The sequence below is a fragment of the Mchenga conophoros genome, linkage group LG1 (assembly GCF_057382185.1).
Source record: "Mchenga conophoros isolate Kocher_MC1m ecotype Shallow Benthic linkage group LG1, M_conophoros_male_GT1.1, whole genome shotgun sequence".
Taxonomy (NCBI): domain Eukaryota; kingdom Metazoa; phylum Chordata; class Actinopteri; order Cichliformes; family Cichlidae; genus Mchenga; species Mchenga conophoros.
In genome coordinates, this window is record NC_140526.1 from 37,797,866 (window position 1) to 37,817,249 (window position 19,384).

The following is a 19,384-nucleotide window of genomic DNA, read 5'->3' on the forward strand; positions in this document are numbered from 1 at the left end:
TATAAATACTAGTGCTTTCAGCATTAATCTCCTTAAAATAACGTTAACGCCACGTGGGGCTGCACGGCGTCAACGCGTTAGCACAGTTAGCTCGTTAAAGTGTTAGCGCCATGCAGCCCCACGCATGGGGTGAGATTTGCCGCGTTAATGCGGTTATAGCGTTAACGTCATTTTAATGAGATTAACACTGACAGCAGTAATAAATACACATATAAAATCTTTACAGCTGTTTAGTACTCAGTAGATAAAGTTTTACCATCAAATCATTTTCTCAACCTGGAATCACAACAAAACCGCTTTAGTTTCATAAAGTTCATAAACACTGTGTGTGGAAATGATGACAGCTCTACACAAAGAAGTTACTCACTGCTGCTAAAAGCAGAACCAGGCGACACTTTGGGGTGTCTGGTGTTTCGCATGGGTAATTTGTGTTGCAATGTGGGGTTGAGTTCCTGAAATTTCAATGTTGAAACCATACAAATACATGATAATCAAGTGAATACTGATAACTAACCCCCAACCCATTAATGCACCCCCCCCCCCCCCCCCCAAAAAAAAAAAAACAAAACAAAAAAACAAAGAAAAACCTCACATTACCATTTTCTAATAAGGCACCACTTATCAGTGGGTTTATTTAGTGTCAATAAATCTTTTGCTAATGGCTTATAGAAAAATGAAGCACACAAAGGCAGACTGCAGTAGGCACATAGTGTGAAGGCACTTTACTGGATAGAAGATAATCTTTAAGGTCTCCGCTGTTTAAGTAGAATCACATTTTACTAACATCAGGCAGGAAGAAGTAGCAGGTACTGCTAGTTAGCAAAGCTAGGCTACATAGCCCTTAGCACCACTCCTATCTGCTCCTGTGGCATAGCTAATGTTTGGTGCGCTTGTTGCGAGGCGATATCAAGAGCCTACCTTCTGCTAACCGTCACAACATTTTTGACATGGACAAAAAAAGCACATAGGTGAAAGACAAACACATGCACAGGAAGTTTATTTCTCATTTTAAGCATAAAGATATAAAAAATGTAAACATTAGCCTAGCTTAATATTTATGTTTCTTAGCTTAAATAGCTGCTATGTTTCCTGCATTCTATTGTGAATAAAATACAGGCTCATTTACGTTTTAAATAGTGTCCAAACTTTCTTAGAACTTTGGTTGTATATGATGTTGTAATATTTATGACACACCATGCAGAAACCATGGTCTCTCTCACTTTTTTTCCGCTTCACTCCGCATGCGAGCCTTCTGCTTTGCGCTGAGCAGAGGAGGGAGGGGCGGTAGTTACACTTGCAGTAGCACAGGAACAGAGCGGGAGGGAGAGAGAAAGAGAGCCAGGGACAACAACGTCACATTAGAAAGGTATAGTAATCATCCACAACTATTTTCAGTTGCAGATGATAAAGGATTCAGAAAGTTTATTCATGCAGGTCCATATGACAGAGAATGTGCATCTTCTTTTTGTTTTCATAGTTTAATTTATATTTAATTGCGTTGTGGTTTGTAGTGTTTTGTGTTTTTTCACTTTAAAAATTTTAAAGGAAAAAGCTGAAAATTTAAATAGTTAAAAGTTGAACTGTGAATAGTTGTTTTTTGTATTATATGATTTATTTATTACATTTTATGTGGAGTGAATAAATAAAAGTATATTTACAGTGGCCCCTACAGACAAAGCACGTAAAAACTCCAAAACACGTAAAAACTCCAAAATACGTAAAAACTCAGAAGCACATAAAAACTCAAAACACGTACAAAAGACAACAGAAGTGCTCCAGAATGCTAGGGTGCAGTTTTGAGCTTTTGTTACCTAGTGGCTACACAAGCCAGGAAGTACCAACGACTGGATTTGGTGTGTGGTAATAACAGGTAAATAAACATTTTTTTTAAATTATTTGAATATATATGAGTGCTTGTGTATAAATACACAAACAATACACATATGCTTTCAGTTGTGTAATTTAAGTGATCTGGTAGCTCTGTTTTGGAAGTTCAGTTCATGCTAGAAATGTGTTTTGGAGTTTGTACGCGTTTTGTCTCTAGGGGCCACCGTAAATATTTATATATAAACATATATAAGTAAAACCACTTTGTTTTTACATTAGTAATTCCTTTTGTGCATAATTTTACATTATTGTTAATAATAAATTAATTAAAGCAACAAAACAACCTGAAGAGCCGGTTCAGAGCCGAAAGTGCCGGCTCTTTTTAGTGAGCCGAACCGAAAGAGCCGGTTCTCTAAAAAGAGCCGGAAATCCCATCACTAATGCAAATGGTATTCATTTGTAGGCTACAAGAAGCTGTGAATCGACCACAATCCACACCCCGTTACAGCCCAAAGACAGAAAAGCTGCTAGCATCACCAGCGGGGGAGGTTTTTCTTGCTGTCTGACATAAATGATAGTGTCGATGGGATCTCCCTCCCACATCCAAGAGGTTTGCTGGGACAATGATGGAAGATGAGTTCTTTATTTGCAGTTTATGCATGAGAAACTACTTGATAAATTACATTTTACAGATGTAGCTTTGAGAGATATTTGCAGACAGTGAATGTTGGAATGTTCAGTTGTTCTTGATTGTGTCATTGCTTGACTGTTGTTGTCTCAGTCGGAGGTTTTGGCCAGTGTCTCCCATGCTGCGTCACGTTTATATTGCAAGGTAAGATGTCAAAGAGCCGCAGCCGAGAATTAACTGGACTTAGCCCAAAACTAGAATGAATGCATTTTAGTTTTGTAGCTCTAACACCATCAAAGCTTCTATAGCTGCAAAATGAATGGTCTGTTTTATGATAATGATTATACATTCAAACTTATAGTTGCTGATGGATTCAGTATGAATTCAGTCAATGAAGACAGAATGAATTACCAATGACATAAAAGGGTTTGTTGACTACCACTTATACCTCTGTATAAATGGTGCCTTTTAGAAAGTGGAGCCAGTCACTTTACGATAATGAAAATGGTTTATTAGTAATACTTTGTGATTTGCTTTTGTAGTTTGTACCATGATTTCTAATGCTAATGACAATATAACCTGAAGTGAATCTTATACCACCTGAAAGCCTGTTTATTTGTTGCCACATTTGTACAGAAAGTGCATTTGTGGGTTGAGCAGCAGAGTTCAGTATGTGGGTTGTGCCCATGAAAAACTTGCTAAATCTTCTCTTCCAATGCCAAACAAATTATTCTGCTGACTGATGTTTGATGTTGTGTATCGAATTGGATGACTGAAGTGTGAAGAGACAAGACATATTTGCAATTTAGGAAGCAGGGGCCTCAGTAACATGTGGAAGCACCATACACAACCACAACAGCCGGTCACTTCCTTCTCATGCGGGTCATTAGCTTGGTCACCCACTGCTGTGGGATGAGATCGCATTCTTCAAGTTACATTTGTTGCAAGTCAGCCAATGTCAAATTGTTTTTCAGCATGAAAAACAAGTTGATCTCACAAGTGTTCAGTGGGGTTGAAGTCAGGACTGCAGGCAGGCCATCCTCAACAAATCCACTCAAATTCTGGAGGCAGTCTCTCTGTGATCTCGGAGGATAGAGTTAGCTACTTGGCTGTGGAGATAAGGGAATGCCAGCTGTTTCAGGATCTCATCTCGATATCTCTGCATCCAATGATGACATTTTTCCAGTGAGGATAATACCGCCCCACAACATAACAACGCCTCCACCAAAAGCAGTCAGCATAGCATTCTCCATGCACACTTCGACCTAAGTGTTATAGGAAGAATCTGGACTCACTGCTGAATATAACTCTACATCTTCAGGTTCCAGTGCACAAGTTGCCAAAATCAACTCGAATAGGTCTGATGGTGAAGAGCAGATATTAAAGCCCTATGCAGCAGGAGATGCATTTCTGTATTTCTGTAGAAGACCACTTCCTACGTGCTGACAGGGCGAGGAAACAGTTTTCTTGCGGTGTCGTCTTCTTGGAACGCACACATAGCAGCTTTTCTTTGACATCCCCTGTTATATGGAACTTGGCCTTCAATTTGGAGATTGTACTTGGACTTACTCAAAATAATGCTGCAGCTTGGTTTTGCGGAACACCAGATTGAAGTTGCCCTATGGTATGGGTCCTATTCAGATCAGTCAAATGTGGCTTAAGTGACACTAACTGACCCTGGCAGCCGGGTCCATGGTGCTGCAGATCACCACCAACTGAGCACCTAGGGCAGCAGAAGCTCAAAACAAGAGTCAATAATAGAAAAGGCTGTTTGGCATTGGGAGAGAGGATTTGGCAAGTTTTTCTTGAGTGCACCCAGTAAACTCAAATCTGCTGCACAACTCACAGAAGCAGTTTCCTAACAAATATGGCACCATTTGTTAGGAAATAAACAGGCTTTCTAAAGGTATAAGATTTACTTTACAACAAATACATTTGAAAACAAAAATGTGTCTTTTTTGTGATAAGCTTAGTTAACAGTTTGAAAACTGAAGTTTTTGGCCTGTGGAGGTGGTGTTCCCTCACAAAAGTTCAGTGGGGCAAGAAACTCAAAGAGTCAGAACAGATTATTTGGATTGGCGGGTCCATATAGGAGGTTTCTATGAGTCCAAAGAGGGTCTGATGTTTTTTTAATGATGATGTCTTTAAAAAAGAAATTAATTTCTCAGGTAAACGTTGGAAAGGTTTCCTTAAAAACCTTTCCAACGTTTAGAAGGGGAAAACGTTGCTCTTTGATCACCTGTTCGGTGCTGTGTTGCTACATTTATATGCAAACTGTTACACACCGCACAGACTGTAAAGCATCGGATCTCAACCTCGCCTAGTGAAACACTGACTGCTCGTGTTTTTTGCCCCGCTGGACTTGAGGTCATGCTGGCACTGTGATCTCTACAATTCCTGTAATGGGGACTGTAATAGTCTAATGGGCACAATTATAAACCAAAAATGTGTTAGTGTTATTGGAAGACCTTATCTCATCTTTAATACTTGGCCCACACTGGTTCCAAGTGTATGTTTGGTATCCAGTTAATTCCGCTGGAACTGTAGTGTAGTATACTCACAGTAGAAGACAAATACTTCTGGATGCTTGAGTCAGTTCTTTGAGGTTGGGCAGTAGTCCACAGATGTTAAGCGTGCCATTGTCCACTGCTGAGACTTTGACTGTAGGCATCCAGGAAAGCAAACAGCATTCTGCTCAGTCCTTTCAGACTCCAGTTTGACCTCTGACCTCTACTGTCAGTGCTCCCGCTCCTGGCTTCCTTCCTGTTTTTCTGAACTAGCGTTCTCTGGGTACTGTTCGTTGGTCTCCTGCCCATCATCAGCCTCTCTTAAAGGGGCTGCCGGGTCTCTGACAACACTTTCCATCTCTACCTCCCCCTCCAGCTCCTCCTCTGTCTCCTCCTCCACCCGGCCCACAGTGTCTGGGATGATCTCCACCTCAATGTCTGACGAATCTTCACTCTCCTTGAACCACACAGTCTTCTGGCCCTCCTTCCTCCGCTGCTTGGTCAGGATTGACCTTGCACTATATTCATCCTCATCTTCTCTGCCCCTCCTGGAGGGTCTCACTGAGGGACTCCCCTTAGGGATGTGGTTAGTATAGATGCCACATGAAGAACAGTGGTGGCTCCGCCTCTCTAGGGGTATGACGCGGCCCCGGGCCTGGGGGAAGGTGCTCCTTCTGGGGAGAACATTGTTCCAGCGTCTGGCTCCCCGACGGCTCAGGTCCCCCTCATTCTGGAAGCCATCATTGGTGTACTGCAGGGAGTCTCTGTGGCCACTTCGGGGCTGGCCGGACTGCAAACATGGGCTCAGGCACTACAGTCAGGAGAGAGGTTCCTCATTAATAAAGCAGTTAATGCATGAGGTACTGCCAATGCACTACCTTCAGTCTGTCTCTGAAGTCTAAACAATGGAGGTGTCTATTTATACTTTATCATATAGCCAATAAAGGCTTCGTAGGCTTTCACTTGATCTATGAATAAGTCGGCCAAGCAGAAATGCAGTTTATCTAGTCTCCAATAATGAATTCCATGTTATTATATTACATATGTACAAAAATAACCACTATTTACTTTAATAGTGTAATGTGCAGTAACAATGTTACCACTTTTAAAAGCTTAGTTTCAGGCTGAGCCAAATTCTTTCTTTGTCACAGTCACAAATTATCCAAAATGTTTGTGTTTCAGTTTTGCTGAATGAAATCCTGGTATTTTATGAGAAACTACATATTCAGTTGAAACGACTGTACGGGTGGTTAATGAGTCAGCCAGTTTGCTAATGTCTGAAAACCAAACTCACTCTCATCTGAGAAGCAGTTGGTTCAAATCATTATAAAAAACCCAGAAGCCACTAAGTCATAGGACCTACACTGGCTACACCACCTGTTTTTTACCTTATCATTGACTGAGACACTGCCATCCAAGAAAGAAGATCCTGCTTCAACATCTTCAATCTTGACTAAAGTTTGTAACTGACTACACTGACAAAGAAAATGTGTTTTAGAGGGAAAATAGAGTTGTTTTACTGCAATTAGGAAAGGAGAGACCTGCAATGCAAAGAAAACTGTAACAACTGTTAAACATGGTGAAGGCAGCATCGGGCTCTGAGGCCAGTTTGCTGTCAGTAGAACTGGTATATTTTAGGTGGACTAGCACACAATTCATCAGCATAGCCTCAAACCATCTGTTGAAACTTACTTGAAACTCACATCACAAGCCTTTGAAATGTATTTGGACTTTTTTTAAAATCAGCTCCTATAGTAACCACTCCACCTGACAGTTAAATATCTGATGAAAATTATACCCAAAGCTTGTTGTCAAGGTTGATTCTTGCTAAGGGACATTTTTTACAGTATATGTATACTGCAAATGTTAACTTTGACACTTTGTTTACTTTAGAAAACAATAAATCATTTGTATGATGTGTGCTGTGAGATCAGAAAGAAGGAAAGACTGAAAGCCTGATATTGTCTGTTACACTCATTTACATGATGTCCAAGATGGAAAGCAGTGAGGAAGGAGTAAAGATTTTTTTAACTTATCATCTTTTCACCGGTTTAAAATATTTCCATTGCCAAACCGACTAACCTCACATAGTTTGTCCACACCCGTATTTCCCTTCCACAAGTGGGAAACTAAGAAGCCAATAACAATCAGGCAAAGGATCAGCAGAGCTGCCATGATCAAGCCCAGAAGCGCCATGTCACCTGGACGATAGCCGATGTTTGAGGGAGATGGGCTGGCTAAATCTGCACAGGAAGAAAAGCAAAGGACTTAAGGTTAAAGGAATGATTATTATTAAAGCTATGATTTCCTTTAACTTTGATTAAAAATGAACAATTAACACAGTGCCCATTTTGAATTTCACTGAAATGTTCAGGAGGAACCAAATGGGCTCCCAGCCTCAGTATGAAGTAATATTTCTGGCTTACATTTGACTTTGTTTTACAATATTACAAATAAAGAATAACAGCAAGCCCTTTAATTTTGAAGAATAAACAGTTTTGTGTTCCCTCCTTGAGAGGTAATATTTGAAATCATTAGTATAAAAACTGTTTTTTTTTATAAAGATTTAGTAATGTTTTTAGTGATTTCGTTTTTACTGATATGACATGAAATTAGAAACTGGAGAAATAAGGTGAAAGTTTTTCCAGTCCGAAGTCTCACCAGGTATGACCTGAACTGAGAGGGCTGCAGTTCCAAACTCCCCTGTTGTCACATCCACTGCTCGGAGCTGCAGAAAGTAAAAGTTTAACAGCTTACAAAGTGTCAAGAACCAGGAAGTCTTTGCTCTCATTGTGCCATGACGTTTTAAAAAGTCACCTGAAGAGCGAAGGACTCTGTCTTCACAACTCTTTTCAGTATCACGAAACCATCAGAGGTCACATTGACGTAGCTGCTGTACTGAACCTCGTATTTGACATCTGGATTCACACCCTGACAAACAAAGATTTTATCTTGTTAGTTTAGCATTAGTTGTGCATTTAAAGCTGCTTTAAGTGATTTCTAACCAGCAGGAGGTAGAAAATAATGACCAGCAACAGCTTGCACAATAAACGTAATTGTGATCGTGTACCTTTTTAACTGTACAGGGGTTAATCATCATTAGCTCCGGCATGCAAAATAAACACCTGCACATTTTTACAAGTACTCTAGTACTCCTGTACATTTAAATCTGTATAATCTACTACACTAGAAACAGATTTAGTATGTTCTTCCTGTAAGCGGTTCTTTCAGCCAGGGTTAAATAAGAGCAAGAACTTTAAGTTATTCTTCTCTGTATGACTTTATCAGGCTCTGACATGGTTGTGGAGGAATTTTGCCCCACTTTTCTCTACTTGTTGTTTCAGGTCACTGAGGCTTTAATTTCACACAGTGCTTTTAAGGTCCTGCTGAATTCCAATCAGCTAAAAGTCCGGCCTGGAATGTGGCACTGCAACACCTCGATTCTTCCATGTTCAGCCATTCTGTTGTCCTGTTACATGACCTAGACTGTAGTCTAATATATAGCTGTTCTATTATTATTACACGCTTTATGCTTGGGATGAAATTACCGGCACTTTGGGTTAGCATCCACCTGAATGGCCCAGACCAGCAAAATGCCAAAACAAATGATTTCCTCGTAGCACGTGTACCTGACAGTCGGTCGGTCTCTACAACCCTTCCATGTGTAAATCAGCAGCATCCATAGCTGACCTTTTCAGTTAACTCAGTAGGGTGTTACTAATGGTTTTGCTTATTGTAGCTACAAGCTGTCGAACCAGCCAAACGTCAGGGTTAGGCTTATAACATATACCATAATATTTAGCTTTGATTTCAAAGAGCGCTCACACTGGCGAAGTCTTCGTCCCGTGCTCGGACCCTGAAGGGTCGGTTGGTGTTTCGGTCTCGGAGGATCATGGTCTCAGGCACAGAGTTGCTGTAGATAAATCCTTCATATCGCTCCCTTTCAAAACGAGGAGGACTCCTGCTCTTCTTCATCACATCAATGGTAACCTGTGTCACTGCAAACTGATCTCTGTTGGTCACCTGTGATGCCTGATAGTAAAACCAAATATCTAATTCCTGAAAATCTGTATTTTCTTTATATTATTTGACAAATGTATATAATATTTGTTTTACCAGGATAGTGAGAGTTATTGGACCAACAATATCAGCAGCTTTGGTCATTGTGATGTTCCCCGTTTCTTCATCAATCTGAAATATATTTCCTTCGTTTCCTACAGATAAAGGAAAAAAACACATAAAGACAAATAAGAGCATTTTCTTTATGCTGCCCTACAAACCAGCAGAATAAGCTTACTTTATTATTTAACCACGACCTGAATCTGACTTATTGAAATTCGACCTCATTAACAGAATGGTGCCATGAGAGCGTGTACAAAAACAAACTAAGCAGCAGTGATTGCAAAGTGGGTGCAATCACTTGGTCGTTGCTAGCCTCTAAATGGCACCAGGTAACGATGATTTACTTATTTTTTTCTTCTGAGCTTCTTATATCACACGATTAGATGAACAATTAAAAATAAATGGAAAGGATTAAAAGCATTTTGATAACTACTTTTAGTAGTAGAGCCTTCAAACTTCTATCAGTTCAATTCAATTCAATTTTATTCATACAGCGCCAAATCACAACAACAGTCGCCTCAAGGTTCTTTATATTGTAAGGTAGACCCTACAATAATACATACAGATGATACCAAGTAAGACTGGTTTCTGAGTTTTACACAAGGCTAAGCATCAGGCTTTCAAATGAATTAAAAGTCTGTCTGGGTCTTTGGTTGATTAATAGGCTGGTGTGAAAAATTGCTGCCACACCGCCCCCTCGGCCTGTGCTTCGAGGTTTCTGGTAGTTAGAATGACTCGGGGATGTTGATTCATTTAAACTAACATAATCATCCTGCTGCAACCAGGTTTCTGTAAGGCAGAGTAAATTGATTTGTTGATCAATTATTAAGTTTAATAATCCACATTTCACTGTTTTACTCTTTGGTTCAGATGTGGATACTGTATTGTTCTTTCTTTGTGATTGTTTATGTTTAAGTTGTTTGTTGCTGGTTTTTAGTTTGTTTTTTGTCTGTTTGGAAGCTGACACAGTCTCTATGGAGATGGGTTTTGGGGGGGGGGGGGGGGTAGCAGGAGGAGAGAAGCTGCAGAGAGGCGTGTAAGACTGTCTGTCTATATGTGATAATCAGTTTAATAAGCACACCAAACTGAAACTGTTGAGTGTAAAACTCGGGTCCTCCACAGGTTTTTTATCCGACCTCGTAATATTCTGTAGCTGATCTGCTCGCTCTTGTTCTTGTCTCCATCCTTGGCAAACACAGGTCCAGGTTCCAGCACCAGCGGGCCTTCCTGAAGGTGAAAATCAGTATGTATTCATTTCAATTCAATTCAATTCAATTTTATTTATATAGCGCCAAATCACAACAAAAGTCACCTCAAGGCGCTTCATAGATACAGAGAAAAACCCAAAAACGCAACAATCATATGACCCCCTATGAGCAAGCACTTTGGCGACAGTGGGAAGGAAAAACTCCCTTTTAACAGGAAGAAACCTCTAGCAGAACCAGGCTCAGGGAGGGGCGGGGCCATCTGCTGCGACCGGTTAGCTGTTATCGTGTGTCCTCCACACTGATTGATTTCACAAGTCATTACCGTTAATATTGCTATCACTGAATAAATACTGGCAAACACAACATGTAAAAATCACCAAAATTTGCATCGTCCCCATGTCATTGGATCTCGTTGCAGGTTTTAGCCTGTAATGTTTGGCCCTACAGTGGAACCTGAGCAAGTGTCCTCCCTCACAGATAAACCAGTGCTGAGGTTTCCCTGAAAGGCTGAGATGTCATGATGCTGGTATCTTAGGATCACTATGATCACCAACACACGCAAGCACTGCTCTGATGATAATTTTATTACCCTGAAATTTTCTTTGCACACCTGTGTGGTGTTTTGGTGCCCAGCACAGAAGTGCACACCTGCCATGGTCTGTCAAATAAAGCAGCTCGAAGCTGATAGTTCTTATTTCATAGAAACTGTGTGACAGACTGCTGCCGCTGCAGTGATGAACATCAGAACGAACCCTCAGAGCTTCGATGGAAACATTTCTGAAAATGTTTAATCATTTACATTATTCACTCCCCAGATAACAAATGTATTTAAAACAGCATGAAGGTTATTGTGACCCTCAAATGTCTGTGCAGCGTACAGACTTAAGACACTTTGTCCTGTTTCCTGTGTATTTGATTTTTCTGTGTAGCAGCTAAAGTAACAGTGTTTGCCTGGATGTGCACACTCTTTGTCCAAAGTAGCACAGACTGGTATACATTTCATATAGTCGTAAAACTGTACTTGGTTAAATAAAGAATATGTTTTATACAGAAAACCAGTTTTTTAGATGATAAATGTGTTTTCATGACATCATATCAAATATGAACTTCCCCTGTATAATAAGGTTTTTAACCTTTTTTCTGTATGAGCTAGAATAGCACGATGGCTCTTGCATAATTAAAATAAGGCCCAGAGATGTCAGCCATGTGAGCGACTTCCTGTTCAGGTGAAGCGCATTTCTTTTCTTGCTGTGATGTAAACGCCAGAGTCAGACCCCACCTGTTTCTCTGTGAGGTTGACTTTGCCTCTGTAGCCGCTGCTCACACACAGTTTAGCATTTCCTAAGTTTGTCCTCGTGCATGGCTGAAACCACGGGGGCCGGTTGTCCACATCCTTCACACGCACTGTGATGGTGGCCACAGAGGTGAAGAAGGGCTTGTTGGAAGCTGAACCGTTGAACGTATCCTGTAAGAAGCAGACTTCAGACTGGTTTTTACAGAAAAAGCAGAGCCTTGCAGGATGTTTTCATAAGTCATTACTGTACCTGCACGTGTAAGACCAGCGAGATCTTTTGTACAACATCGTAGTCCAGGATGGTTTTCACAAGAATCTTTGGAGTATTGACGTTTTCCAAGCGGAAATACTTGTCCTGAGGAAAACCGACAGAGACAGATCAGCTGATCTCACTTGGATTTTGTGGCCTGAAGCCTGAACAAAGGCTATGCTCAAAGGTCCATCAGAGGTTAGCAATTGAGGGAACCTTTACACTTTTCTTCCCGTTGTTAATAATGAAGCTTTAGTCATAGACATAATTTTGTCCAAGAGAAGTTGATTCATGTGGAGCCTGGGCCTCACAGATCAGTGTGATGTAAACAAATAGCAGATGCATGTATTCCATTCATTTGTCTAAATGCGTCCGAACTTCATCATAGTCATTTGGACATAGTTTGTCTTGTCTTACTGTTGTTGTCTCCAAGCGATAATACAGCGGCTGTGAATCAACATCTGTGGCTTCTATCAGACCAATACTGGAGTTGACCGGAATGAGCTGCAGGACATAAAATGGTTCAAAGAGGAAACACAAACACATGTTGTTCTACAAGCATGAAAGAGCAGTGCAGCCCACCTCATTCACATCCAGCACATAGTGGTTCTGAGCAAAGTTGGGGGGGTTATCGTTCACGTTTTCAACCAAAACCTCGACGGACTCGTTCACCTTGAGGAGAGAGAATCAGCTCAGCTTCAGTCAAACAGTGAGAACACAACAACACATCGAGGCACTGCTCCTAACAACACAACGACACAACAGCACTCAAGCCTTATAAACATGCTCTGTGGGCGGAGTGAAACTAGGAGACAGATTTAGAGTGTGACACGCATTTTCTGTTTAACTTGTTATATAATAATACAATATAATTTTTACATTTATAGACACAACTTACAGCAATGATAAACATTTTTAAAAAGTAAAAAATAACTGTTCATTTCCATTTTTATATTCATCTAGTTTTTCTTGCCAAAGTCACACGGGGTGACTGGTGATGGGGCAAAAAGAGCCGGTGCAGCTCTGGAGCTGAAGAACCCTGACAGGTGGAGTCCCTTACATGAGAACATAATGTTGGCATTAGGCGTGTACAGGTGACCTGATGTCTTGACTTTCAGATTCATTTCCCCCAGACTCGGTTCATTTGCTGACTTCTGTCTGTTTTTAATGTGATGACTCTTACTCACAGATCTAGAGCCAGCTCTGCTGCACTTTATCCACACCATCAGAGTCGCGCTGGGCAATGACTAATAAAGAAACAAAAACAGATACATGGGACGCGCCTACTGCAGGAATATTCTGAAATATTATTAGCTGTAAAAGAAAACAAATAAATGTTCATAATGATATCATTACAGTACATGCTCATATAACCTAGGTCAGGGTCGAACTCCAGGCCTCGAGGGTCGGTGTCCTGCAGGGTTTAGATCTCACCCTGGCTCAATACACCTGAATCAAATGATTAGTTCATTACCAGGCCTCTGGAACTTCAAGACATGCTGAGGATGTCATTTAGCCATTTGAATCCGCTGTGTTGGATCAAGGACACATCTAAAACCTGCAGGACACCGGCCGCCGAGGCCTGGAGTTCGACACCTGTGACCTAGGTAGTCCTGAAAACACTTTATAAACTTTCTGCATACCACATTCTAATATCCAATTCCAAAAACTGATCACATATCTCTTATATACATTATTTGTGTTCCATACATCACCTCATAGTCCAGGCCTTTCTTTACCATGAGGGCGTTTCCTTTCAGGTAGAATAAATCTTCAGGGTTCACCGTCACTGTCAGAGTCACATCACTGTTGGAGCTGATTTTGGCCACCTGGACGTCAGCCGTGTTGTTTTCTGACACTGGTATGGGGCCAGGGGGCACTGTGCAAACTGGGAGAGCATAGGTGACAGAAACATGTGCAGTGATTGAGGTTTTACAGCAGCAAAATGGTCCATGGCCTGTATTTGTATAGCACTTCACACAACCTGTCCTCCACACATTGGTGATGGCAAGCTACATTGTAGCCCTGGGGCGCACTGACAGAGGCAAGGCTGCCGGACACTGGCGCCACCAGTAGGCAAAGGGTGAAGTGTCTTGCCCAAGGACACAACGACTGAGACTGTCCAAGCTGGGGCTTGAACTTGCAACCTTCCAATTACAAGGCGAACTCCCAACTCTTGAGCCACGATCGCCCAACACACAGAGAGAGCTCAGGAGGCTATGCTGTGGCTTCATCACTCCCTGCTAATGTGTCCCTGCTAAAGTCTGCAGATCACAGACACAGACGTGTATATGATACAGTCACCTGATGGACTTTACTCTAAAATAAATTAAGCTTTTGCCAGCACCCATTGTTTTCTGAGATGGTAAACCTCGGTTTATTTGCACTTTAATGTCAAAGGTTAATCATCAACTCGTAGAATACAAGCACTTCCTCTTTGATCAGTTGCTCCTTTTATGAGTCACCACAGCAGCTCATCTGCCTCCATCATGTCTTAAATCCTCTTCTGTCCTCCTTCACTGCATCTTTTAACCTTCCCTGTGGTCTTCTTCTCTTTGCCTTCACCATCATTTGTCCACCATATCCACTATCCCTCCTCTGCACATGTAAAACCATCTTTGCTTCTTAAACTTTGTCTCCAGATTTCTGGACACTCCTCTTCAGCCACTCCACCCTGCCTGCACTCTTTTTCACCTCTCTCGAGCCACTAGTCGCAGCTTCACTTTTCAACCTTCCCTCTTATTCAGACACATGCATGTGTGTAGAATACACACACACACACACACACACACACGACTGGCTTGCACACCGGGGCTTAGGATTGTGTTTTGTTTAAGCCACATGCTAAAATATGCACATTTTCAGAAAATATAGAACATTTTCTTACTTGTGTTATTCGTTTAAGGCCTGATAGTTTTTCTGTGAAAACCTTTTATATCTGGGTGGTCCATATTTGTTAAAATTCCCCACAAAAGCGGCAGACATCAACCTCATCCTAAACTTATAGATGCCACTGATGAGCTTGTGGATGTTAAGAGGTTAAATTACAGGAAATACTTCTAGTAATGACGATTCTGAACATTTAGAAGTATTGAGATGTAAACATAGTTCTAAATACAGTAAATATAGAAATATTAAAACCCCAGTTCTGAAAAGGCTGGAGCACTGTGAAAACGTCCTAACGTTAGCTCGTTTACTCGGTAACAGTTCCAGAGATCATTGTCTGCTGTCTGCTCTCTTCAAGCCGGGACAAAGCCTTGCATGTTTCAGCAACACAATGCTAAACCTCGTATTGTAGCTGTTATAATAGCATGGCATTGCAGTAGAAGAGTCTGAAGTGGCCCGCTTGCAGTTCAGACCTTTCACCAACTGAAAACCTCTGTCCCAAAAGTTCAGCAGTTCATATCCTAATTTCCTCACGTTTCAGGAACAGCGTTAAAAGAAGAGGAGATGCTGCACAGAGACAAACATAGCCCGGGCCCACAGGTTTTGTGACGTGTTGCTGTCATAAAATTCAAATTTACCTTTTTTTACATTTTGTCATTTGAAACATTTGGTTTTCTCTGTTCTACTGTGAATGATGTATTGGTCTCTGAGATTTGTAAATCATTACATTCTGTTTTTATTTATCTGTAACTCACACAGCATCCAAGCTTTTTGGGATAAAAATCTTAAATCAATGTAAAAACTGAGAAAAAATGTTTTACATTAACCCTAGGGATCAAATGTTCACAGCTACATTAGTAGCTCCTGTGATGGTTCACATCATACTGTGATAATACGATCTGTGAACAAAACAATGTTATTACCAAAAATAGTGGTTAGTTACATCAGGAACTGTACAGCATGTACAAAATATATCTAACAAATGAAATCAGTCCTGAGCATGGCATTGGTTGGTTTCCACCTTAAGATTCGCCCATGATGTGACCGTATCACTTGGCCTAAGGATTTGTGTGCCTGGCACTTTGATCATATATTATTCCTGAACTCTTCCTTCTCTTTAGTTTTGAGATTTTTTTTCAACATACGGCACAAAAACACAGTTAGCCGGACCCCTTCAGGCCTCTCAATAAAGAAACAAGAAAATATGCACTTCTCTTTTTTAGGTGTGAGTTTGAGAGGACACAAAAAGGGTGACGATCTCTTCTTCAAGGATGAAAAACTGCCCCCACACACATTCTGTCCACAGATTATCATCCACAGGTCCTCATCCAGCCCCACATCACCGCCCTTCACAGAAAACAAAGCTCCACTCACTTCTTTGAGCCAGACAAAGGTTATAAAGGCAGACTGCAATGAAGCATCCAAGGACAACGTCTACAGGTTTGCGCTTCGATTTCAGTTCCATGTCCTGATTTCAGCAGCAGCAACAAATGAAGTCCCGAGGAGGATGAGGAGCCCCGTGGTACCAGCTGGTACTCGTCAGCATAATGCCCCGTTTGTGCTGCTCCGAGAGTGGGAGTAGACTACAGTCGCAATGTTTGTGACTTCATCTTACGGGCACATATTGCATTAAGCGCCTGCCAGCAGAGGACTCGCAGCCTCCCACTAAAATACTTGCATCTCTTTTAGCTGGACTGGTCATTCTGTACTGGTGCCCCTGTTTTTTTCTGGGAGAAATCCAGCAGAGGAAACTGGAAACTTTTCTCATGCATTGATATATTTTAGGTAGACAGCCCTTTCAATTTGCTTCTTTGTATGACTCACTAGTGATGACATCTATGAAAACATCTAAACAGTAGTGAAGTGTCCGGCAGGAGTAACAGATGGGTTCAAGATGGGAGTGGGATTATATCAGGGACCCTCTCTGAGCCTATAATGAACACTAACGCAGGCAAACAGGAAAGAATCGTTTTTACTACTACAGGAGTTGTTTGACTCCTCTTGCAGTCATTGTTCAGTCAAACTCAAAGGTGGGGCTTCTTTTTCAGTGTGACCAGCAGACTAGTTTTCATTTATCACCACTGTCAGTATTGAATAACTGGATTTTAACATTTATAAGGTGGAACTATTATGCTTTTCCTTATTTTGTGCCATGCATATACTCTCCCAGTGGTGGGGGTCTACACTTAAAATTAGCAGTAATTCATATAATGAGCCCACGTTGAACTCTGTGAGCAAAAAACTCAGGCTGCAGGCTACACTAAATACTCAGTCAGCTTTGGTTCTGAATAATATCCATGTACTGTGTCTGCCACAGCACGTAGTCTGAAAAATGATCTACAGTCCTAGTTCCTACAAAAGTCTTGAATGTAAGAGACAAAGTAAGAAAAAACACAACATTTATACAAAAGTTTTGAAAATGAAAACAAAAAACAGAAATGTTTCTGTGTCCTCTGCTTCCTGTCTCATCCCTCACATGATGACAATGACAGAAAGTTACACTGGCACAAAGTGGGACACATAATGGCCTCACATGTGGACAAAGCAGCACTGTGCACACACTAGGCTGTAGTACATCGCACAAATACCCTCCCCGCATCTGTGTGGGAACAACAAGCTCAGAGTGTCATGATGTCACACAAAGCTCATACATTGTGCCTCCATGCAGAAATGCTTCTCACCAACGCAGGCAGCTCATCAGTCTGTAAACATTATATATCTATCTATATATATATATGTATATATGTATATATATATGTACATATATACATATATATATATATATATATATATATATATATATATATATATATATATATGTGTGTGTGTGTGTGTGTGTGTGTGTGTGTGTGTGTGTGTGTGTGTGTGTGTGTGGATTCTTTTTTTCCTTGGTTCTCATGAAGATATATATACAACTATAAAATATCACTGAAGTTAATAAGTGCTAATTGAATGATGTAATTCCTCTTACGTCCACCAGGAGGAGCCTGAGATCCTCAGTTTAGACTGAAACTAAAATACTTTTTGGCCTTTTCATTGCATCTACATTCTCAGCTGATGTGCTCCGGAGCTTTTAGAAGAATCTCACGGTCTTTCTCAGTAAGACATAGTGAGAAAGATTTGCTACACATACAGTGATAACAAAGTATAGCAGAGACAAATTGTATACAACTGTGTTATACTAACAAGCTTTATTGAAGTGTTTATACACAAGTTACAGAAATTCCACAGACATTAGAATTGTAGCATAAAGTAGTTATTAATGAGTTATAGCAAGCTTTCACACCTTTTATAAATTCTGTACAGGTGTGTGATGTTAAAGCATTTCCTGTTTTTCTACTGACACATTCATATATACAAACCCTGCCATATTAACTTATATTGGCACAATGACAGTGATCAGTCAAATTATTAACTGACGCTGACAGGTTACGATAGTCTGTAATCATCACACCTTGACAGATGAAAGAAAAGCAGATTCAACATCTTCACAGAAAAGTCTTTTCAAATGACTTCAAATAGACAAAGACGAAAGAGGAACAAATGAGTTCAGTGATTTCTAACACAATTTTAAAGAGACACAAAACATGTGTGTCTTGGAAGACACTGAGGAAACAAAGCAAAGCTACAATGAAATGCAAAGCACCTTAGATAAAATGACTACAAATGATATAAAACATCAAAGGAAAGACGCACAATGATGACAAAGAGATGTACAGCAGACAAACTTACACAGCATCTTACACACTCAGTGTTCTGGGAGAATTAGTAAAACTGTGTGAGGATAGGTTCCAATTAGCACATCAAAAAGATGTAACAAATAAACACGCAAACAAAAACAACTTCCCAAAGACATAAAAGCATTTCAAACAGACACAGAACAACTTCAAAGAGATCCCCAATAACTTCAGATACACGAAAGATTACTTCAAAAAAAACCAAATGGCCACAAAAAGCATCTTCAGTGCAAAGCTCTGAAGGGCCTCTATAATATCTGTGTCCATAGGTCCGTTTCCTTTCATCTGTCCATGTGGACAGTATGTACAGCAGGAAGGAAAATAAACCAACAGATTTGTTTGACCACCACTGTCATGCCGAGGTGGGTGACTTAACTCTAACATGTTACACTAACTGGATACTCAACATTGAAAATGAATATGTATAATAAAAATGTATGAAAGGCAGTATGTCAAGTTGTATCTTATATAACAACAATCCTGACGTGAGTTATAGGTAATAATTTGAGCTGTGTTTGGTGATGTAACTGTTACTCAGCGTCGGGGAGGGGTTAACAGAGGAAGTAATCTCATTAGAGATCTACTTAAAGGCGGTGATGCAGGCAGCACTTCATTACACATGACTGTGAAGCTCATTCTGCTTCTCAGACTCTAGCAGAATGACTTCGGCATCAGTTCCAGTATCATGATAACTGCTCATCGGGGCATATCCAATCAGTCATTCAGATATATGTCAGTCACCATATTCCTGAAATGTGTATTCAAGCATGAAAAATAGCAGAAAGAATGCCCAGCAATGGCATTAGATATGTGCAGATATCAGTAATGGCAGCCTTCATGGTTCAAGCGCCATATTATCCACTAACAACGCTAACATTTACAGACTCTCAGCAGAGCCGCCACTGCTAAAATTAGTTTTCTGAAG

At 40.6% G+C, this 19,384-nt stretch overlaps 1 protein-coding gene across 2 annotated transcripts; it reads right to left on the reverse strand.

Moving 5' to 3' along the window:
• Positions 1 to 560: 560 nt before the first annotated feature.
• On the reverse strand, positions 561 to 16,233 carry cdhr5a (cadherin-related family member 5a). 2 transcript variants are annotated; one of them, XR_014892766.1, is made up of 15 exons: positions 16,097 to 16,233; positions 13,552 to 13,724; positions 13,024 to 13,083; positions 12,419 to 12,508; positions 12,254 to 12,340; positions 11,837 to 11,941; positions 11,572 to 11,757; positions 10,221 to 10,311; positions 9,079 to 9,176; positions 8,788 to 8,994; positions 7,780 to 7,893; positions 7,624 to 7,690; positions 7,045 to 7,205; positions 5,017 to 5,773; positions 561 to 1,293 (listed from the first exon to the last, which is right to left on the reverse strand). XR_014892766.1 is itself a non-coding variant. In XM_085277353.1 (14 exons), the coding sequence occupies exons 1-14, from the start codon at positions 16,185 to 16,187 to the stop codon at positions 5,192 to 5,194; spliced, it is 2,112 nt and encodes a 703-aa protein (XP_085133479.1). In that variant the 5' UTR covers positions 16,188 to 16,233; the 3' UTR covers positions 1,460 to 5,191. The 2 variants fall into 2 exon arrangements, 1 of the variants encoding a protein (XP_085133479.1); XM_085277353.1 differs by lacking the exon at positions 561 to 1,293 and having other exon boundaries at positions 1,460 to 5,773.
• Positions 16,234 to 19,384: the final 3,151 nt, after the last annotated feature.